We start from the raw sequence: 24,368 nt of genomic DNA on the forward strand, positions 1-24,368 counted from the left end.
TGTTTCTGAATCTGGTTGTGTGGATACGGAAAATCCTGTACCTTCTTCCTGATAGCAGCAGTGAGAAGAGGGGAAGATCTAGCGGAGGGGCCCCGATAATGGATTCTGCTTTCCTGCAACACAGCTCAGTGTTCATGCTTTACCTGTGATGAACTGGGTTGTTTGTACTCACTACTTTTTGTAGGAATTTCTATTCAAGGACATTGGTGTTTCCATACCAAGCTGTGATGCAGCCAGTCAATATACTCTCCACCACGCATCTATAGAAGTTTGTCAGAATTTTAGATGTCATGCCGAACCTTCACAAATGTCGAAGGAAATAGACGCGTTTCCATGCTTTCGTCATAATTGCACTTGTGTGCTGGGCCCAGGACAAATCCTCTGAAGGGATAGCACCAGCTAATTTAAAGTTACTAAGCCTCTCCACCTCTGATCCCCAATGAGGACTGGCTCACGGATGTCCAGTTTCCTGCTCCTGTAGTCAATAATCAGCTCCTTAGTCTTGTTAACATTGAATGAGAAGTTGTTGTTGTGGTACAAAATATTCACAATATATCAAAGTTCAAAATAATATTATCAAAGTACCTACGTGTCATTATATACAACCCTGAGATACATTTTCTTGCAGGCATTCACAGTAATTTTGAAGAAACATTCTAATGAAATGTCAATAAAAGACTGCATAAAACAAGATGTGAAAATACCAATCTGCTAAAGACAACAAATTGTGCAGATACAAAAAAAAGAAATAAATATTGAGATCATGAGATGAAGGGTCCTTGAAAGTGATTCTATAGTTTGTGGGAACAGTTTAGTGTTGGGTGAGTGAAGTTATCCCCACTAGTTCAAGAGCCTCTGTCACTGATAATAAACTGGATCCTGATTCTAACAACCACAATTTATCCTTATCCCAATTTTATGTTACCGTGTATTTCCAGATTATATAACTCACCTACACATTAGGTGAAATTTACAGTGATCAATTAATCAACCAACATGGGATACGTGAGGGAGCAAGGGTTGGTGGGGGGGAGCCTCAGTGGCCAAGGCTAGGAAGAAGGGATTGAGTGTAATGTATCTGAATTTGCTGATGGCACTAAATTGACTGGAAAAGCAAATTGTGCAGAAGATATGGAGAGTTTGCAGAGAGATATAGAGAGGTTAAGTGAGTGGGCAAGGATCTCGCAGATGGAGTACAATGTTGGTAATGCGAGGTCATCCACTTTGGAAGGAAAAATGTAAGCAATTATTTAAGTAGTAAAAAAATTGCAGTATGCCCTTTGCAGAGGGACTTGGGAGTGCCCATGCATGAATCACAAAAGAGTGGTTTGCAGGTGCAACAGGCTATCAAGAAGGCAAATGGAATGTTGGCCTTCATTGCTAGAGGGATTGAATTTAAGAGCAGGGAGGTTATGCTGCAACTGTACAGGGTGCTGGTGAGGCTACACCTGGAGTACTGTGTGGAGTTCTGGTCTCCTTACTTGAGGAGGGATATACTGGCTTTGGAGGTGGTGCAGAGGAGGTTCACCAGGTTGATTCCAAAAATGAGAGGGTTAGATGATAAGGAAAGATTGAGTCACCTAGGACTATACTTGCTGGAATTCAGAATAATGAGAGGAGATCTTATAGTAATATATAAAAATACGAAAATAAGATAGAGGCAGGAAAGTTGTTTCCACTGGTAGGTGAGACTGGAACTAGGGGACGTAGCTTTAAGATTTGGGGGAGTAGATTTAGGATGGAGATGAGGAGGAACTGCTTTTCTCAGAGAGTGGTGACTATGTGGAATTCTCTGCCCAGTGAAGGAGGCCACCTCAGTAAATATATTTAAGAGGTTGGACAGATTTTTGCATAGTAGGGGAATTAAGGTTATGGGGAAAAAGGCAGGGATTGGAGATGGCCAGATCAGCCACGATTTCACTGAATAGCAGAGCAGGGTCGCTATGTCATGTGGCCTGCTCCTGCTCCTAGTTCTTATGACTGAACCCTGGACTCTGGAGTTGTGATGCAGAGACTCTCCCCAACAGCCCCTCACCCTCACACTACTGTGACAACTTCCTTATACAATAAATACATTGAAAGGTGCAACACAAATGAGGTTGTAAAGAGCAAAAGAAATTTAAAGGAACAAATAACAGTCAGGAAAAGAATAAAACCAATATAACTAGTCATAATTTTGCTTTATGGAAGTGTATTGTAGCAAAGTGTCAGAAAGATAAACAGCCTTTCACACTACATCTTAATGGTTCTAGTACTGCTATAGTCAGACCGTGGACCAACAGCCTCAACTTGTGAATTTGATCACACCACATCGTAATGTTTCAATGTGCTGTAGTAGTTAGACCCTCAACTAATAACCTCAACTCATGAATCTGATTCCCACCCAGCAAAAGGAGCATTTAAATTCAATTAACTAAATAAATATGAATTAAAATCCATTAACCAACCAGTTACAGACACACAAAGGAGCTGGAGAAACTCAGTGGCTTAATTCCATAAACACAAAAAATTCTGCAGATGCTGGAAATCCAGAACACACAAACAAAATGCTGGAGGAACTCAGCAGGTCTGGAGGGATCGATGGAAATAAAAATTAGTCCATGTTATGGGCCAAGACAGAATGGTGGAGCAGACTCTATGGGCTAAATAGCCCAAATCTGTGCCCATGTCCTATGGTCCTACCAAGCCACTTTGTTATTAGAATGTTAATTTACCACCACATTCTCAAAGACAACTAGGGATGAGAATGAAAATGTGTAAGCAATGGTGATGCAGAACTGCCTGCCTGTGAGGTTTGTCAAACACTCAGCAAAGTACATGCAAAAGCAAATGGATGAGAAATCAGAGGGAAATGATTTACAGTGTACAAGCAAACATTCAGTGAATAAGACTAATGAGAATGCTCTGCGGTCAAGAGGCCAAGTGATAGTACAAACCACCAAGAGGACTACCGGGGTTTCCCTCGTCCATTTATAACATTTACCAGGAGCATTGTATACAAAGGGCCGAAAGCATTGTTGAAGAGCTCTACCACCCATCCACTATCTCTCTGACCCACTACCATCGGGAAGGAGGTACAGGAGCATCAGGACTAGGACTGCAAGACTGGGTAACAGATTCTTCCCTCAGGCTGTGAGACTCAGGCCCTGACACCACAAGGTTCACATATAGGACAGCAAACCGTTTACCTGTGCTGTGCACCGCGTGCATAATATTGTTTACTTAATTATGGTAATATTTTGTTTTATGTTTCCTTAAGGTCGTCATAGCTGGGCATGGTCATGGGGACAAGCATGGAGACATTGTTGTCATATGCTCCACCATCTCCCCTGGCAGCACAAGTCAGACCCCCACCAATCTCTGTGTAAAGAAAACTTGCCTCATAAACCATTAAATTTCACCCTCTACACCCTTCAGTATTTGACATTTCCACCTCTGGCTCTCTATTCTGTTTATGTCTCTCATAACCATATAGGCCTCTTCTCTGCCCCCAGTGCTCCAGAGGAAACAAACCAAGTTGTCCAATCTCCCTTTGCAGCTAATGCTCTATAATCCAGGCAACATCCCAGTAAGCCATTTTTGCACCCTCTCTAAAGTGCTGACATCCTTTCTGTAATGGGGCAATGAGAATTATACACAGTACTCTAATGTGCCAGAACCTCAGTTTGACACAGCTCAACATGACTTGCTAACTTTTAAACACGATACCCCACCTGACGAAAGCAAGACAAGGTTACCAAGAGATGACATCACTGATTATCTGTTCAGAGCTTGAGAAGTATTTGTCAAATTCACAAGAGTTAACCAATCAGATAGCCCGTATTCAAATCAGTCAACTCACTTTTATTGTCATTTCAACCATAACTGCTGGTACAGTACAGTAAAAATGTAATACCAAGAAGCTTCCAGAATGATAGGAAGAACTATAACCACTAGGGGACACTCTGAACAACTGCATTTACACACTGTGACCAGTAGGGGACACACATCAATTCAATATACACACCGTGGCCACTAGGAAACATACTAAATAGTTACATGCATACAGACAGTTACAAAAAAATAGAAGCTGTTAATTAATTGTTAAACTGCAAAGACAATAACAATAATCATCCAGACTAGTCCAATAGCAGGTTGAGGTGGCTTTATGGAAAGCACTAATGGGTGGGTTTCTATGGGGAAATGGGTAATCTGTAAAGCAGTATATGTGAAGTGGTTCCTGAAGGGGCCTCATCACCACTCTCACCGGACGGCCAGTTAGAGTGGCCATTGCCTGCCACGCTACTTTAAGAATTTCCCTTGTTTTACATGGCAACTATCCACATTCTGATGTACAGAGATCGGGGGGGGGGGGGGGTGGAATCCAAAGCTCCCTGAAAGTGGCAACACAAGTTTGAAAGGTGGTGTACTGCAAAGATGTCCTGCAATATTTTAAACGGCATGCTTGCCTTCATCAGTCAGGCACTGAGTATAAGAGTTAGAACGTCATCTGAGTTATTTATTTAAAGATACAGCACAGGACAGGCCCTTCTGACACAATGAGCATGTCACCCCAGCAATCCCTGATTTAACTATAGCCTATTCACGGGACAATTTATAATGACCAATTAACCTAGTAATCACTACGTCTTTGGACTGTGGGAGGAAACAAGAGTGCCTGGAGATACCCATGCATCCCACAGGATAACTCCCTAGACTCTTTACAGAGGACACCAGAATTGAACTCTGAACTCAGACAACCTGATTGTAATAGCATTGCGCTACTGGGGCACTATATGAAACTTTGGTCAGGTCACATCTGGAATACTGCATGCACTTCAGGCAGCTTCATTACCAGAAGGAAACAGAAACTTTAGAAAGGGTGCCGAAGTGGAGGGGCAGAAGCTGTTCCTAAAATTTTTTGATCTAAAGTGTAAGTGGACGAAGTTTAAGAGAGATATCTGGGGTTAATTTATTTTTTTTTCGACAGTGACAAGTGGTAGAAGAGGCTGCAAGTGGAGATGGTGGACACAGGTACAAAAGTGGCATTTAAGAACCTCTCAGATGGGCACATGCATATGCAGGGAGGGACATGGTTTAATCTAGCATCATAGTCAGTACAGTCCTGATGGCCTGTCTCTGCACTGGACTGTTCTTTTGTTCCAATTTCACGTCTTTAAATTGATGCAGTCCTCCAGTGCAGTGAATTCTGGGAAGCTTACACCTCAGAGGCGAGACTGCAGCTCACTGAGATGTGTATTAAACACATTGAGATGGAAGGCTAGAGACAACTGTCTGGGTCTGAACGCTCAGTTCTTCTGGAGAAACTTGACTTGCATCTTTTTTTTTATTAAGTGCATTCGTGGACAATAGCCAGATCAGAAATGCTGATCAAGTCAACTAGTTCCCAAACAGAACTCTGATAGGCTGATCAGATGGTTCACTGCTGTTCAGCAATAAAACATTAAAAAAAATCATATGTACAATTAAGAAACATTAAAAAATAGTAGAAATACTGGAGTCATGATGATCACGATGAAGTCTGCTGGAGAGAGACATTGATACGCACGCTGTCCTCCATAACTCAGATTGAAGGATAAGGTTACAGGGTGACAAAACGTGACAGGAGCACTTGGAACTAAAAACTAATCCCTACTGGAAGAAAACAGCACTTGATCTTTCCGCACTGTTCTCCAGCAGTTTACGGACTAAGTCCAGCTGGAACATAACTCACCAGTGCTCTTGAAAGTCAGGTATAACCCTACCTGCCAACAAACAAGCATTGCCATCCTGGTCCCCTTCATGATAGTTTATGAAGAAGGATGTGACTTCCCTCCCGGAGATGAGAGGTGTTTGTGCACTTGACTCTTGAAAGCTTGGAGCCCATCGTCGCAGATGTTTCCAACCACAGCGTCTGGAAGCTGTTCCAAATTCTGACAGCACAGAGAAGGAAGTGTGTAGGTTCTCGCATCAGGCATAGAAACGGTGATGAGCAGGCATAGATAAACTTGATCTTGTGGTGCGCCGTCTCTCATAAGATGAAGACAGCATGGCGCGAAGGTCTGCAGGGCTGTGGCTGGTGTGCATTTTGTACAGCACAGTAGCTGCGGCAACCTATCGTCTGTGGTGTAAGCTACCGATGGCCAGCTTCTCACGAGCTGTGGCTTCATCTGGCCCCAGTATGAAGACAGAGCAGAATTTTATTAAAACAAACACTCAGGGCAAGACAGTTAATTGGTCACTGTAAATTGCCCCCGAGTGTGGGTGAGTGGTGATCCTGGGGAAAGTGTATGGGGATGCGGGGAGAATAGGGTAGGATTAGTGTAAATAGCAATCACAAGAGATTCTGCAGGTGCTAGAAGTCCAGAGCACCACAAAAAGAATGCTGGAGGGATTCAGCTGGTCAGGCAGCATCTATAGAAATTAACAAACGGGTGATGTTTTAGACCAAGACCCTCCATTAGGACAAAAAGGAAAGGGGGGAGAAGATGCCAGAATATGGTGGTGGGGGAGAGAAAAGAGCACAAGCTGAAAAATAATAAGCAAAGCCAGGTGGGTGGGGAGAGGCAGTAAGAGCTGGGAGGTGATAGGTGGAAAAAGTAAAGGCACAAACACAAGAAAATCTGGAGATGCCGGAGGAACTCAGGAGGCCTGGCAGCATCTATGGAAAAGAATAAACAGTCTTTTGGGCCGAAACACTTCAGCAGGACTGGAATGGAAGAGAAGTCAGAGTAAGAAGGTGGGAAGGAAGAAATACAAGATGTAGGTGATAGGTGAAACTGGGGGAGGGGTGAAATAAAGAGCTGGAAAGTTGATTGGAGAAAGAGATAAAGGGCTGGAGAAAGGAGAATCTGCTATGAGAGGACCAAAGACCATGGAAGAAAGGGAAGGTGGAGGAGCACCAGAGGGAAGTGATGGGCAGGTAAAGAGTAAGATGAAAGAAGAAAACAGGAATGGGGAATGGTGAAGGAGAGAGGGGAGCAATTACCAGAAGTTTGAGAAATCGATGTTCGCACCATCAGGTTGGAGACTACCCAGACAGAATATAAGGTGATGCTCATCCAACACGACTGTGATCCAAGTAAATGGTTGGAGAAGAAGGAATCTGATAGGAGAGGAGAGCTAACCTTGGGATAAAGGAATTGAGGAGGGCACCAGGGTAAGTGACAGGCAAATGAAAAGAGGTAACAGGCCAAAGTAGGGAGTAAAAGAGAGAAGGGGAGGGAAAAAAGTTACTAGACGGAGCAATTGATGTTCATGCCATTATGTAGGAGGCTACCTAGATGGAATTGGTACTCCACCCTGAGAGTGGCTTCATCGTGGCAAAAGAGAGGCCACGCACAACCTATTAGTGTAAATAGGTCAGCTTGGATTCAGTGGGTCAAAGGGTCTGGTTTTCAGCCAATTCTGCCTACTCCCACTTTGCACTAAAACTGACTTAGTTAAAGATTAACTTTATTTGTCGTAACACCATAGAAACTATGATCCATCACAACACAGTGAAATGCATTGTTTGGGTTACTGACCAACACGGTCCAAGGGCTATGCTGATGGCAGCCTACAAGCGTCACCATGCTTCCAGCACCAAGACGTTTTTAAACTTACTAACCCTAACCTATGTGTCTTTGGAATGTGGGGGTGGAGGGGGAAGAGAACCCATTGTACGCTTTCCCAATGTTTGTGGTAGAACGCACAAACTTCTTACAGACCATGGCAAGAAATGAACCCCCAATCACTGGCATTGTAAAGTGTTACACTAACCACAATGCTACCGTGCCAACACTATTTTTATTCTAATTGTATTTATTATCATTATATCTTTATTACTCTTAGCCATAATTGTATGTAATTTATGTAGATGTTTTTCTTGTGAATGCTGTGTATCTGATACTCTGTGCCTGTGATACTGCTGCAAATAAGTTTTTCATTACATCTGTACAGATGTGGACTTGTGTAGATGACAATAAACTGGAGTTTGAGTTTAATTTGATCCATCTACAAATCCGACAGCAGTATGCGTGCACCTTCAACAGCAGGACTGCAGTAATATTTCACATAGCCTGTGAATGAATAATTATAACAAAGAGTTTCCCGTTGGAAACTGCAATCTATCCTTCCCCTTTCAATCCTGATGGATTCTCAGCCTATTTCCAGCAATTTATTTCTGCACTTCTGTCTGATCTCAGGGGAACCTGAAGCACTTTTTCCTCTCAATGCCAGACAATGGTACCAACCTGGGAAACAGCAGGAACTTCAAGAAGAAACTCAGGATTTAAAGCTTTGAATCTCTCATTTCTTGGCCAGTCCTCCATGACTTCCTCATCGGCAATGACAAAGTTGTCCAGAGCTTTGAGAGACCAGATGTTGTTGACGATGAAGTGTCGATACTTTGGCAAGAGGCTCACGGGGGTGTCGGACAAGGTCAGAATGGTAAGCCGCGAGCAGGCACGCAGGGCTTCAATGTTGCTCATGTCACCAATGATGTTGTTGTGCAGGTAGAGGATTTGCAGACACTTCATGTCTGACCAAAAGCTCTCACCTGGAAGCTCAGTGATCTAACAACAGAAACAGAAACGACTGTTTAGTGTAACAAATAGAGTACTGTGAGCAATTATGGGCCCCTTATTGGTAGCATTGGAGAGGGTCCAGAGGAGGTTCACAAGAATGATGCTGGGAATAAAATGGTTAACATACGAGGAGTGTTTGATGGCTCTTGTCCTACATTCACTGGAGTTTAGAAACTAGTGAAGGAGGGATCTCATTGAAACCTATCAAATATTGAATGGCTTAGAGAGAGTGCATGTGGAGAGGATGTTTCCTATAGTGGGGGAGTCTAGGGCCAGAGGGCTTCTTTAGAATAGAAATGAGGAGGTATTTCTACAGCCAGAGGGTGGTGAATCTGTGGAATTCTTTGCCACAGACGACTGTAGAAGCCAAGTCATAGGGTATATTTAAAGTGGAAATTAATAGATTCTTGGTTAATCAGGGTGTCAAAGGTTACAGGGAGGGATAATAAGTCAGCCATGATACAATAGCAGTGCAGATTTGATGGGTCAAATGGCCTAAATCTGTTCATATGTCTTGTGGTCTGAACATAGGAGATTTTTCAGATTGTTAGTGGCTATTCTTTGGGGAAAGGTAGAGGACTGGGACCGGTTGGAGAGAGCCTCCAAAGGGCTGTAAAGGCATTAACTCCAATGTGATGCAAGATTTTATTTTAACCACATGCAGCACTGCAGAGACAGGAACTCAGCTGAGAGCAAGTTGCCACAAAGTAGTCGTAGAGTGTGGTCACTCAAGTCAAATATGATGCTCTCCAAAGGGGTTATTCCCTTAACGTAGAACATCTGTGCATGGCATTGTTTAACATGGGGAGGCTGATGCACAGGGAGCCACCACATGGTACTTGACAGATCAGGGTCAGGTCTCGTGGCGTGGAATGGAAGACAACTGGGGATCCTTCACTGCCATTGTGATGCGTCATCATCTTCCATTAGCTCCACTGTTGAGGTCTTGGTTTGGATTACTCTGTCTTCAACCTCCCTCTTGACCTTACCCCCATAGATGCCGCTTCCAGGAGCTAAGCTTCAATCTCAGGATTTCATAAGGCTCTCCACCACAAGGTGACGATCCTCAGAGAAGCATAGTATGATACAACACATAAACAGACCCATCAGCTCACTGAACCCCTCACAACCATAAGTATCAATCCACAAGACATGCTGCACACTGAACTTCTGACAAACAGCTGGTCCATCAACACTACTTCCCCTTCCACCCATGTTCATGTCACCTACAAACCTGACCACAAAGCCATCAATTAACATCATCCAAATCATTGTCATAAAAAGGCAAAGCTTCAAAGATTTTTGCCATAGCAGGGGAAGTAAGATTATGGCCACAAAGTGGTGCCGGAATAAGTGCCTGAGATCCCAAGAGTGATTCTGTCTGGAGCTTAGCTCCTGGTAGGCTCACCCATCACAGTAAGGTCAAGGGAGAGGTTCCAGACAGAGAGATCCAACCAAAACCTCAACAGTGGAGCTAGTGAAAGATGATGACACATCACAACAGCAGAGAAGGTGGAGGAAGGCTGCAGTAGTAAAGGGTCCCTTGTTGCCTCGCATTCTATGCCACTGGACCCTGACCCTGATCTTTCAAAGACAGTGTGGTGGCTGCCTGTGCACCAGACTCCCCAAGTTAAACAAAGTCACACACTGATGTTCTCCATTAATGGAATCCAACATAACATCCTGGATTAGCCTCTACAACCACGTCAGAACCCACTAATGGACAACCTCTAAGGAGAATATCACACTTGTATCAAGTGATCACACCTCCTAAGGCAAAGTTTTAAAGATTTTTAAACATTATCCAAATCAGATGAAGTGGGGTTATTACCACAAAGTGGTGCTCGGATAAAAGATACACAGCAATCTAAATGAATGCAGGAACTGGCCCACACCACCAGGTTCAGTAACAGTTATTACCTCCTGAACCAGAGGGGATACCTTCATTCACCTCAACACTAAACTGTTCCCACAATCTATGGACTCACTTTCAAGGACTCTTCATCGCCCATTCTCAATATTTATTGCTTATTCATTTATTATTTTCTCCTTTTGTATTTTCAGTTTGTTATCGTTTGTACACTGGTTGTTTGTCCGTCTTTCATTGATTCCATTGTGTTTCTTTGTATTTACTGTAAATGCCCACAAGAAAACACATCTCAGGATTGTATATGATGACGTGTATACTTTGATTATAAATTTACTTTGAACTGCTGGATTTATTGATTGTGTTGCCCAGCAGGGCTTTTCAGACGATCATCTCTATTTAGCACATCGCAGGTATGGCTGGGCAGAAGGATCCCTGGGTTTAAAGCCTGTGGTCTTCCAGCCTGTGGATACTGCAGAGTGTCTGGGACAGACTCTCCCTCCTGGTTGCTCCAGAGTGACAGCCTGCAGAGAGCAGTACACTGCTGATCAAGCACTTTGGGACGAGGAGAGAACGTAATGAGGCTCGACAGCCCCGGTTTACATGGAACGCATCGAGACTCCGTCTCTCTGTAGATTGGTGACTGCTGGATTGTTGATGTGAACATCAAACATTCAGCACTCTGATCGTCAGCATTCAGCGCTCCAACTAGACCACTCGGTTACACTTAGCTCACACATCCTTCTTCACTTACGTGGTTGCCATGGAGATCCAACTTGATTAAATTTGGACAGTATGAGAGAGCATCGATTTTGGTGATATAATTCCCGGGCAGAATGCAGATCATCAGAGCCCGGCAGCGGGTCAGGTCACCGAAGTTGATCAGGTAACTTCCAGACATGTTCACCACGACAATCTCCTCCAGTTTCTTCTCCTTGCATGTGTGGTCCATCCCTCCGCACGACAGGATCAATGACTCTGTGGGGGACACAAGGCGAGTGCTGTCCACCAGGCGTCTCATGTCTGCAGGCATCTGTGGGAAACACAAAAGTGTTAAAGAGTATCATGCAGAGCCACACAACATGGAAATGGGCTCTTCAGCCCAAATAGTCTGTGACGACCAAGTTGCCTGGTTGAGCTTGTCCCATTTGCCTGCATTTCAAGTTCAGGTTTGTTATCATTTGACTGTACATATATACAACCAAATGAAACAACATTCCTCCAGACCACGGTGCACTCACAAAACATACATCACACACAGCACATAAACCAAAATATTACCATAAACAAATGAATAAAAATTAGTTTGAAAAACATGTAGTGTGCAGCACAGGCATAAACAGCTCACTGTCCTAATGATGAGACCTTGGTGCTGGCAGGGTATTCATTAGTTTCACAGCCTGAGGAAAGAAGCTGTTACCCAGTCTGGCAGTCATAGCAGTGATGCTCCTGTACCTCCTTCCTGATGGTAGTAGATCAAAGAGATTGTGGAATGGGTGGGAGGGATCCTCAGCAATGTCTTGGGCCCATATTCTTCTAAACCTTTCCTATCCATGTACGTGTCAAAATGCCTTTAAAGCATTATAATCATATCTCCTCCGACAGCTCGCGCACTACTCTCTGGGTAAAAAGGCTGCCCCTCAAGTCTGCTTTTAAATCTCTCTCCTCACTTTAAAGCTATGCCTTCTACTTTTAGACTCCCCAACGCTGAGAAAGTTCAAAGTAAACTTATTATCAAAGCACAAATATGTCACCATATTTCTTGTATGCATTCACAATTAATCCAAGAAACACAGTAGAATCAATGAAAAACACACCCAATGGACAGACAAACAACCAATGTGTGGAAGATGACAAACTGTGCAAATACAAAAGGAAAAAAATATATAAATAACAAATAAGGATCCAGACAATGAGATGAGGAGTCTTTGAAAGTGAGTCCACGGGTTGTGGGAACAGTTCGGTGTTGGGATGAGTGAATGAGTGAAGTTGTTGAAGTTACTCCCTTTGGTTCAAGAGCCAGATGGTTAAGAAGTAATAACTGTTCCTGAACCTGGTGGCGAGTCCTGAAGCTCCTGAACCTCATTCCTGATGGCAGCAGTGAGAAGAGTACATGATCTGTGTGGTGGGATTTCCTGATGATGGATGCTGCTTTCCTGCAACAACACCCTGTGTAGATGTGCTCAATGGTGGGGAGGGCTTTACCCATGATGGACTGTGCTGCATCCACTACTTTTTGTAGGATTTTCCATTCAAGGGCATTGGTGTTTCCATACCAGGCCACGATGCAACTAGTCAATGTTCTCTCCACCACACATCTATATTAATTTTGTCAAAGTTTAAGATGTCATGCTGAATCTCTGCAAACTTTAAGTAGAGATGCTGCCATACTTTCTTCGTTATGGCATTTGCGTGCTGGGCCCAGAAGAGGTTCTCTGAAATTATAACACCAAGTTTGACACTGATTCCCTGATGAGGACTGGTTCATGTACATCCATTTCCCTCCTCCTGAAGTCAATACTTAGCTCCTTGGTCTTGCTGACATTGAGTGAGAGGCTGTTGTTGTGGCTTCACTCAGCCAGATTTTCAATATGCTGAAAATACTGTGACCTTTCACCCTGTGCCCCTTCTGATTTTACTTTTGATGTATTTTAAGATACTGCACAGTGACAGCCCCATCCAACCCAATGGTTCTATGTCACCCATGTAAACAGGCAAGCTACTGACCCTTACGTCTTTGGAATGTGGGAGGAATATTATGCTACCAGGTCACCCTTCACTCCAGGGACACCAGTCCCATGGAACAGGACATGAATGACCAAAGCAAGGTGACTCTCATTGTATCCTCCATGAAAATATCATCTGCTTTCTCTTTTTAAAAAAATGCATAATCAGATCTGACACCAGAGCGTCACAGACAAAGCTCCACATTGACAACTGACGCCACCTTTCGAACCCTTTCATCACAGATCCTGTTAATTCTTCAGGTCAACATAAAAGAACTGTGCACTTTTCTTTGGGCATTAATAATAATAAGATTACTTGTCCTCACTGTCACTCAGTGGGATAATCTGATTCGACTACATTTAACTCTCTAGTTTCGTATCCCCACTTCTTCCTCAGTGGGATAATGTGATTTGACGACATTTACCCATCCGGTCTCAAATCCCTGATTCTTCCCCAGTAGGATAATCTGCCTCAACTATATTTATCTATCCAGTCTCGCATCCCCACTTCTTCCCTCAGTGGAATAATTTGATTCAACTACATTTATCCATCTAGAATCTTTATCTCCAGGTCTTTCTCAGTGGGATAATCTGCCTTGACTACATTTACCCACCCGGTCTCCTGTCCCTCGATGCTGCCTCAATATCTATAATTCTACATGCACGGGGTGGCCATTTTATTAGGTACATCTGTACACCTGCTCATTAATACAAATATCTAATCAGTCAATAATGTGACAGCAACTCAATGCAGACATGGTCAAGAGGTTCAGTTATCATTCAGACCAAACATCAGAATGGGGAAGAAACTTGCTCTAAGTGACTTTGATCATGGAATGACTTCTGATGCCAAACAGAGCTGTTTGAGTATCTCAAAAACTGTTGATCTCTTGGGATTTTCATGCACAGCAATCTCTAGAGTTTACAAAGACTGGTGCGAGAAACAAAGAACATCCAGTGAGTGGCAATTCTGTGGGGGCAAAAATGACTTGTTAACAAGGGAGGCAGAGGAAAATGGCCAGACTGGTTCAAGCTGACAGGAAGGTGACAGTAACTCAACAGTGGTGTTTGCAGAAGAGCATCTCTGAATGCACAACACGTTGAAACTTGAAGTGCATGGGCTACAGCAGCAAAAGCCATGACAAACACTCAGTGGCAACTTTATTTCGTAAAGTAGGTACAGAATAAAGAGGGCACTGAGTGTATTTTAGCATTGTACCTGCACACCCACGGAGCAGAGAGATATTCTGATTCACAAACCTCTGAAAGACAAATTCCTCATCTAACCCCCAGTTCAGGACTGTGCGGCCAAAGGAAACTGCCTCTCAAGATCGGCTCTGTCAATCCCTCCAAGGTCTCATACATTTCAATGAGATCAGCTTTCATTCCCCTAAAGAGTACAGGCCCATTTCATTCAATCTTCATCGTATGACCTTCTGATCCCACAATGTAGCAAATCACTTTTTAATAGGTATTTTTAATCACTGCTCGTTGTTACACTGGAGAGCCTTAGGAGAACTTGGCCACGCCAGTGACTGACTGCCACCTAGTGTGCGACTTCTCACTGCATCAGCATCACAACAGAATATTCATAAACACTACCCTGGCACCATCAAACGCTCCCCAGACACTTAAGGGCTCTTATCCGCACACATGGAGCTGAAGAGAGAGAGGAAATCAACACAACCAAACATTTGGTTGAAGAGGGAGGATGAAAGGAATTTCTTACAGGGAAAAAAAGAAGAATGTAAAGTCTGATTGTTATCAAAATGGAGAAACCCTGCAGGTGAACAGAGGGACCTCACTGCTCCCGCCCGCAAGTTGCAAAAATAAGCAGGCCAAGGTGCAACCACAAGGCTAGAAAGGTAAATGGAGCATTAACCTTTATTATAACATAGTACAGCACAGGAACAGGCCCTTCAGCCCACAATGTTGTGCTGAACCAATCAGATTGGAAATCAAATGGCCAACTAAACCAATCCCCTATATCTACACAAGGTCCATATCCTTCCATTTTCCTCATTCATGTGTCTATCTGAATGTTTACAGAAGTCTCTAATGTTTCTGTCTCTACCACTATCCCAGGCAGCCACCACTCTGTAAAAAAACTTGCCCCTCACATCTCCTTCAGAATTACCCCCTCTCACTTTAAATGCACATCCTCTAGTATTAGATATTTCAACACTGGGAAAAAGATACTGTCCTTCTCCTCTATCTATGCCTCTCAGAATCTTATAAACCTCCATCAGATCTCCTTTCAGCCTCCGTTGCTCCAGAGAAAACAACCCCAGTTTGTCCAATCTCTTGTTATAGCATGCCCTCTAATCCAGGCAATATCTCGTTTAATCTCTTCTGCACCCTGTCGAAAGCTTGACATCCTTCCTATAATGGGATTCTATAGTCCAGATGTGAAGAGGGTTAGAATTTGGAAAAATTTGCAATAGTTGCACTGAAGTTACACCAGAACTAGAATGTACAGATTTGGTCCCTTATTCAAGATTGCTTATTGCCATTCTTCAGTACAGGAATGTTTGTTGCTCTGGATGTGATGCAGCATAAAAAACTCAATAAGTAAAACAAAACACAAAAATATAAACATAAAAACAATCCAATAAAAGATAATGTTCAAGTCACTGTCGAGTTTGGCCGCAGTCTTTAGGGGAATGAAATCTGCTCCACACAACCACACAATTACCTCTCTCACTTTATCCTATACCCTGCAATATCTGACATTTCCACCCTGGGGAAAAGACTGCATACACTATCTATGCCTCTCTTAGTTTTTATAGATCCTTATTAGGTCTCCTCTCAGCCACCAACAATCCAGAGAATAGAATCCTTTGCCAATTTAAGGGGGACAGCCAGGGACTTTTCCCAGTGTAGAAATGGTTAACGGAGTGGGTTAATTTTAAAGTGATTGGGAGAAAGTATAGGTGGGATGTTATAGGTAGGTTTTTCACACAGTTAGTGGTACATGTGTGGAATGTGCTGCCAGGGAGAGGTAGATACATTAGGGACATTTAAGAGTATCTTAGATAGGTACATAGATGATTGAAAACAGGAGGCCTCTGTGGGAGGGAAGTAGGTTAAAGTGTAGGCACAACATTGTGGGCCTAAAGCCCTGTACTGTACTATGCTCCACGTTCTCTTCTTATAGCTTCAATCCAGGTCACATCCTCCCCAAAACTTCCACATCCTTCCTGTAGGATACCATTCCTTCAATAAGGAATATAAGCTAATCTTATGATTGGCAGGGACGTGCTGAACTGAAGGGTCTGATGTTGTACCATACTATGCAAGTTCCTGAGAGTGACAGATGTCAATATTCTACCAGTGGACACATCTCAATCTAGGGGACACAGTTCCAAGATTACAGTGCACATTTAAAAATGAGATGCGTAGGGATTTCTTAGAGGGAGGAGAATCTCTGGAATTCTCCACTCCAGAGGGTATGAAGACTGGATGACTGGGGGGGGGGGGGGGGGTGGAAATAAATGTGGGGTTTAAAGAGGATGGGAAGAAATGTTTGAAATGGGGTCCTAGTGAGTTTAAAGGGAACACAGGAACCATGAGTCCAATGACAGTAAAGGATTATGGGACACAGTACTGCCATGAGATTACAGGGAGCAAGAGACGGGGGGGTCCCGGTGGGTTTCACAGGAGCCAGAAATCAGGTCTCATTGGGTTTAAAGGGAGCGGAAGACAGGGTTTCTTCAGGTTTAAGGGGAATGTGAGATGAGGCCCAATAGGTTTAAGAGAAGTGGGAGACAGAGTTCCAGTGGATTCAAAAGGAAGTTGGAGACGGGATCTCCAGTAGTTCTAAAGGGAGCGTAAGCTGGGGCCCCAGTGAGTTTAAAGGAGCAGAATACTGGGCCGGTAAGTTTAAAGGGAATGGGAAATGGGTGTCAATGAATTGAAAGGAAACAGAAAAGGGCTCCCGGTAATTCAAAAAGGAGACCCGGTGAATTTAAAGAGTGCAGCAAAGGGAGTCTCGGTGGGGTTAAAAGGAACAGGAGACAGGGTCCCAATGGATTTAAAGGGAGCAGGGGACAGAGTCCCAGTTTAAAGGGAGTAGACATTGGGTGAGCTAAATCCTGGATCATCTGATTCTCCAAGAAAAATCACAGAGCAGATTGTCAGCATTTTACTGTTCTGTACATGATGCATATCTGAAATAAAAAGCTGGAAATCCTCAACAAGACAGATAACATCTGTAAACAAAAATCCAAAGTTTAAAATCAAAAATCAAATCAAATTATTCTGCTGGACCTGCCGAGGCTTTCCAGCATTTTCTGGTTATTTTTCCAAAGTTAACGCTTGAAGTTTGATTTCTCTCCAGAACTGGGAATAATTAGAATATTAAGCAGATTCTGCTGCAAGAAAACAGCTGAGCAGCAGAAATAAAAGGGAGATGTGTGACAGGGAGAAGAGGTTGAATGACAGTTGGGATGATGGTCGATGAGAAATGGACTGTTTAGGAACTCGTTGTTGGAGTTAGCAGAAAACAAGAACTATTGGCTGCAAAATTAAATCTGCCTCATTATGGCCTTGCACCTTCTGCAGAAAGTTGTAAACTCAGCCAGCTCCATCATGGGCACTTGTCTCCCCAGCATCCAGGACACCTTCAAAACATGATGCCTGAAGGCAGCGGCATCCTTCTTTAAGGACAGCATTACTCAGGATGTGCCTGTTCAGTTCTACCATCAGGAGGTGCCACAGGAACAGGAAGACACACACTCGCCATTTCAAAAACAGCTTCTTCCCCTCCGCCATCAGATTTCTGAACGGAAAATGAACCCATGAACACTACATCACTGTTATTTCCCTCTTTGAATCACTAATTTAATATATAAAATAATGGGAAATGTATTTTTATTATGTATTGAAATGCACTGTAATATTAAGCCAGATTCTTATGGTCTACCTGCACATTCTCTGTCACTGTAACACTCTTCTGCATTGTTAACACGAGTGAATCTGCAGATGCTGGAAATAAATAAAAACACAAAATGCTGGCAGCACTCAGCAGGCCTGACAGCAACTATGTGTTGTCTTTGACCCATAGATGCTGTCTGGCCTGCTGAGTTCTGCCAGCATTTTGTGTTTTTATTCTGCATTGTTAGTGTTTTTCCTTTTGTACTATTTAGGGTATATTTAAAGCAGAGGTTGCTAGGTTCTTGGTTAATCAGGGTATCAAAGCTTATGGAAAGAAGACAGGAGACTAGAGTTAAGAGGAGTAGTAAATCAGCCATGATGGAATGGCAGAGCAGACTCAATGGGCCAAATGGCCTAATTCTGCTTCTATGTCTTATAGTCTTGTGTACTACCACAATATACTTGAAGATATGCAAGACTTTGTCACTGAATGTTTATACATTGGAGAATAATAAACCAATTTAAATGTTTTAAGTGAGTCACCTGTTTGTGGACACTTGGAAAAATATGAAATTTTGTCTTTGAGGGGGTGTATGCACATGGTGAGATGAAATGTTCTGCAGACTGTATATTTATCGCGAATGATTTAATAATGTGGATTAGTAACTAAAGATCAGAGTATTAGCGTCAGTTACAGGGAATCGGTGTTTACAAGGAGTAACCATGGTTCAGTGTTAATGAATACGTTTCCACACAAACTCCTCCCACATTCACCTTTCCACCCCCACACAATATACGTCTTACGCTGTTGCCATGCTTGATATGAGAATGAGGAGTGAAGAACAATTTTAAAGAGGCGTAGATAGTTTGAATATTCTCCTATAATAGAAGTTATCAAAAGCAAAAGGGCATGGGATTAAGGTGAGAGGAGAGAACATTAAAGTATATCTGAGTGGAAAGTTTTTAAATTTTACAGAGTAGTTGATTCAAGATTCAATATTGTTTAATGTCATCTCCAGTGTAAAGAAGAACAAACTAATTGTTACTCTGGATCAGATGCAGCACAAAAAAACAGTAAGATAAAGAACACAATAATAATTTTAAAAAATAATAAATATAAATACACAAGATAGCTTACATAAATTGATTGAATGTATATCTATAAAGTGACACCAGGCAGAGGAGTGTGTATACATAAGGAAACTGATAGGAAGTGATAAAATAGAAGTGGTTGGGGGTGTGGAGAGGTGGGTTAGTAGATGGTGGTCTTGATCAGCCTTGCACTTGGGGAAAGTAATTGTTTTTGAGTCTGGTGGTCCTGGTGTGGATGCTCCTCATTGATGAGAGTGAGGCTAACAGTCACAAACAGGGTGGTAATCTGGAACACACTCCCAGAGGAGGTGGTGAAATCAGATAGAACCAAAAGCAGGAAGACTGGATTAGTTGGGATGGGCATGAATGAAGTGGGCTGAAGGGCCTATTTCTGCATGACTCTGTGGTTCCACACAGAAGGTTCAATCCAACCTCATCCCACATCACAGCACAGCCATACTGATACCTGGCAGTGAAGATTCATCCACTGAAATACTCACAGTAAAGACCTGTCCAGAATGTGAAAGCATATCCGAGCAAATCCCTGCCCAACAGAAAGAGCCTCTCACACGGGCTCTTCCCAAAGCCAAGCCCACCCACAGAGCACCCCCAAACATGACCCCACCCACAGTGTAACAACCAGAGCATCCCCAAATAAGATCCCACTCAGTGTGGCAAGACCCACAGAGCACCCCCGATCGTGACTACACCCATGGTACAACAGAGCACGCTCAAATGTGATCCTAGCACTAATGTAACCCCATCCACAGTGTAACCCACACAGTAACCTCACCCCCAGTACAATCCCACACACAGTGTGACCCCATCCTCTGAGCATAGAACCCACAGTGATCCACCCACAGGGCAGTACTAAATATGACCCCACCTACAGAGGCACGAGGGAGAATAGAGAACATAACAGCACAGGAATAAGCTCTTAGGACCACAACGTTGCACAGAACCAGCGAAAAAGCAAATCAATAAACAACAAACACTAATCCCTCCTACCTAAAACCACATCCATATCCATCTTCCTCACATCCATGTGTCTATCCAAACGCCTCTAATGTATTTGCGCGTACCACAATACCAGACGGTGTATTCCAGGCATCCACCACGCTGACTAAATAAACTTACTCCTCACATCCTCTTTGAACCTACCTCCACTCACCATCAATGCAAGCCCTCTGGTATTAGACATTTCAACCATGGGAAACATACTCTCTGCCCACTCTATCGCTACCTCTCATAATCTTGTAAACTTCTATCAATCCAAGTTTATCCAGCCTCTTGTGATAGCACATCCACTCTAAATCAGGCAGCATCCTGCTAAACCTCTTCTGCACCATCTCTAAAGCCTCAACATCCCTCCTACAGAGGAGCAACCAGAACTGTACGCAATACTCCATATGACTCCTTAATCAGGGTTTTATAAAGTTGTAACCTAACCTCGTGACTTTGAACCCGATGCCTTGACTAATAAAAGCAAGCATTCCATAAGCCTTCTTAACCCTGTGTAGCCATTTTCAAGGAGCTATGAACCTGGATCGCAAGATCTCTCTGCAACACTGTTAAGGATCTTGCCGTTAACAGTGCACTGTCTCCCTGAGTGCAACACCTCACATTTATCTAGGTTAAACTCCATCTGCCGTTTCTCAGCCATTACCTGCAGCTGATCTACATCATGTTGTTGTATTCTTTGCCAGTCTTTTTTATCCATAACTTCACCAATTTTGGTATCACCCGCAAATTTACTAACCCATCCATCTACATATTCCTCCAGGTCACATATACATCATGAACAGCAGAGGTCCCAGCACAGATCCCTGAAGAACTCCACTAATTAGCAACATTCAGCATCAAAAGAACCAAATTAAGTCCACAGTAATTCAATGTTGTAAAACTTCCAAGGGGGTGAATACTTTTTATAGGCACTGTATTCTGAAAGTTAAGGAGTTGTGGTCATGGTTCCTTTACTGTTAACCTACTGAAAAGTAAGTCACCTGGCCAGGCTCAATATACCCACCAGGTTCAGTATGACCCCTCCTCTCTTTGGACTGTACACATATTGATTTAAGAAACCTTCCTGGATACACTTACAAACTCTGCTCCATCTAAACCCCTTGCACTAAGGAGGTCATAGTTTATTTATTATGATTATTATTATTTCTCTCTGCTAGATTATGTATCACATTGAACTGCTGCTGCTAAGTTAATAAATTTCACATCACATGCCAGTGATAATAAACCTGATTCTGATTATATTAGGAAAGTTGAAATCCCCTATTACAACAACTTTTATTTATTCATACATACATACACACACACACACACACACACACTTTCCATTAATCTGATTACATATCTGTTCCTTGATGTCCCAGTGGCTACGGAGGTAGGAGAAAGAGGGGGTCTATAGTACAATCCCAACACTGATTTAATTTCTTATTCCTGAGTTTTACCCAAATGGACTCTATGTCTGACTCCTCCATTATGTCTTCCAAGTGCAGCTGTGATATTGTCCCTGATTAGTGGTGCAATTCCACTCCTCCTTTTACCTCCTCCTCTATCTTTTCTAAAACATTGAAAATCTGATACATTAATAATCTAGTCCTGCCCCTCTCTCAACCATGTTTAAGTAATGACCAGAACATTGTAGTTCCACATTCTGATCCATGGTTGAAGTTCATCACCTTTACCTATAATACTCCGAGCATTAAAATATACCCACTTCAAATTATCTGACCCATCAAACCTGCTAACTCCAACTCTAACTCCTTGATCCAGTCACTGAGGCGTTGAAATTGGGTTCACTTCCTGCAGATGTAGTCATCAGAGAAACCATCAGGTATCCTGAATTCCCACATCTGACAGGAGGAGCATTTCATCCTGACTACTCTATACTAACAAAAGGCTTACCCCTTCTTATAAAGACCACAAGTGATAAGAGCAGAATTAGGCCATTTGGCTCATCTAGTCTGCTCCACCATTTCATCATGGTTGATCCACTATTCCACTCAGACCCAATCTCCTGCCTTCACCCCGTACCCCTTTAAGCCCTGACAAATCAAAGATCTAACAAACTCTTCCTTAAATATACATAAAGATCTGGCCTCGAAATTACATCTTTACTTTTATATTCTAGTTCTCTTGAGATGATGGCTAACGTCACATTTGCTTTCCTCACCACAACCTGAAAATTAATCTTTAGGGAATCCTGCACAAGGACTCCCAAGTCTCTTTGCACCTCAAATTTTTCAATTGTCTCTCCGTTTATAAAATGGTCTACCCCTTTATTTCTTCTACTGAAGCGCAAGACCATACACTTTCCAACACTGCATTCCATCTGCCACTTCTTTGCCCATTCACCTATTTTGTCCAAGTCCTTCTGTAGCCTCTCTACTTCCTCAAAACTACCTGCCCCTCCACCTATGTTTGTATCATCCTCAAATGTTGTAACAAAGCCATTAATTCCATCATCCAAGTCACTGACATATAACATAAAAAGAAGTGGTTCCAACACAGATCCCTGTGGAACACTACTAGTCACTGGCAGCCAACCGGAAAAGGCTCCCTTTATTCCCACTCTTTGCCTCCAGCCAATGCTTTATTCACACTACTATCTTTCCTGGATTACCATGGTCTCTTAACTTGTTCAGCAGCCTCATGTGTGGCACCTTGTCAAAAGGCCTTCTGAAATTCCAAGTACACATCAACTGATTCTCCTTTGTCTATTCTGCTTGTTATTTCTTCAAAGATTTCCAACAGATTTATCAGGCAAGATTTTCCCTTGAATAAACCATACTGACTATGTCCTATTTTATCATGTTCCTCCAAGTACCCTGAAATCACATCAATTCAGGCATCTTCACAACCACTGAAGTCAGACTAAACTGGGCTAAAATTTATTTTATTCTGCCTCTCTCCCTTCTTGAAGACTGGAGTGACATTTGCACTTGTTCAGTCTTCCAGAACCATTCCAAAATCAAATGATTCTAGACAGATCATTACTAATTCCGCCTCAACCTCTTCAGCCACCTCTTTCAGAACTCTGAGGAGTATGTACATGGTGCTGGTGACTTACCTATCTTCAGACGTCTCAGTTTTCCAATAAACTTCTCCCTTGTACTGGTAACTTCACACACTTTAGGCCCTCTGACACTCGGAGCTTCCACCATTTGGTTCATGCCCACCACAGTGAAGACTACAGCAAAATAATTATTCAGTGTTTTTGCCATGTCCTTGTCCTCTTTTACTAGCTCTCCAGCATCATTTGCTAGTGCTCCAATATCTGCCCTCACCTCTTTTATTCTTTATATAGCTGAAGAAACTTCTGGTATTCTCTTCAATATTACTGGCCAGCTTGCTTTCGTATTCCATCTTTACCACCTAATGACCTTTCAGTTCCCTTCCCAATCCTCTAACTTCCCACTAATTTTGCTCTATTATATGCCCTCCCTTTGGCTTTTATGTTGGCCTTGAATTCTCTTGTAAGTCATGGTTGTGCCATATTTCCCTCAGAATACTTTTTCTCTTTGGGATATACATATCCTGTGCCTTCCGAATTGCTTTCAGAAATTCCCACCATTGCTGAACTGCTGTCATCCCTGCCAGTGGTCTTTTCCAATTGATTCTGGCCAACTCCTCTCATGTCTCTGTAATTCCCTTTATTCCACTGTCAGACCATAAGGTACAGGAGCAGATTTAGGCCATTTTGTCCACTGAGTCTGTGCCATTTCATCATGGCTGATCCAAATATCTTCTCAGCCCCAATCTCCTGCCTTCTCCCCAGTTTCCCTTCATGCCTTGACCAATCAAGAATCTATAAAGACTTGGCCTCCACAGCTGTTTTTGGGAAAGAATTCCACAGTTTCATCACTCACTGGCTAAAGAATGCTCCAACACTGATATATTTGACTTCAGCTTCTCCTTTTCAAATTTCAGGGCAAATTCAATCATATTATGATCATTTGCCTCTAACCGTTCTTTTATCTTAAGCTCTCTAATCAATTCCGGTTCATTGCACAACACACTCTCCAGAATAGCTAGACACCTGGTGTACTCCGGCACAAGCTACTCTCAAAAGCCACCTGTCTGGCATTCTAGAAATTCCACCAGTTCAATCAGGGGGTGGTGCACCAATGGAGAAGCTGCTGCTGAAGTACCAGTGCGGTTCCATTTCAACATACAAGAGAAATTTGGAAAGGCACACGGATGGGAAGGCTATGTTCTGGGTGCGGCTTGATGGGACCAGGTAGATTA

At 42.9% G+C, this 24,368-nt stretch overlaps 1 protein-coding gene across 1 annotated transcript in view; it reads right to left on the reverse strand.

Annotated features, from left to right (window-relative positions):
- Positions 1-24,368, reverse strand: part of LOC132401647 (leucine-rich repeat and IQ domain-containing protein 3-like) — a 168,209-nt gene that overhangs the window by 77,902 nt on the left and 65,939 nt on the right. Inside the window, exons 2-3 of the mRNA XM_059983662.1 lie at positions 11,168-11,446; positions 8,214-8,534 (exon numbers count right to left, since the gene is read on the reverse strand). Coding sequence (XP_059839645.1) covers positions 8,214-8,534; positions 11,168-11,446 — 600 coding nt within the window. The remainder of the gene's footprint in view (positions 1-8,213; positions 8,535-11,167; positions 11,447-24,368) is intronic.

Source organism: Hypanus sabinus, chromosome 11 (genome assembly GCF_030144855.1).
Source record: "Hypanus sabinus isolate sHypSab1 chromosome 11, sHypSab1.hap1, whole genome shotgun sequence".
Classification (NCBI taxonomy): Eukaryota; Metazoa; Chordata; class Chondrichthyes; order Myliobatiformes; family Dasyatidae; genus Hypanus; species Hypanus sabinus.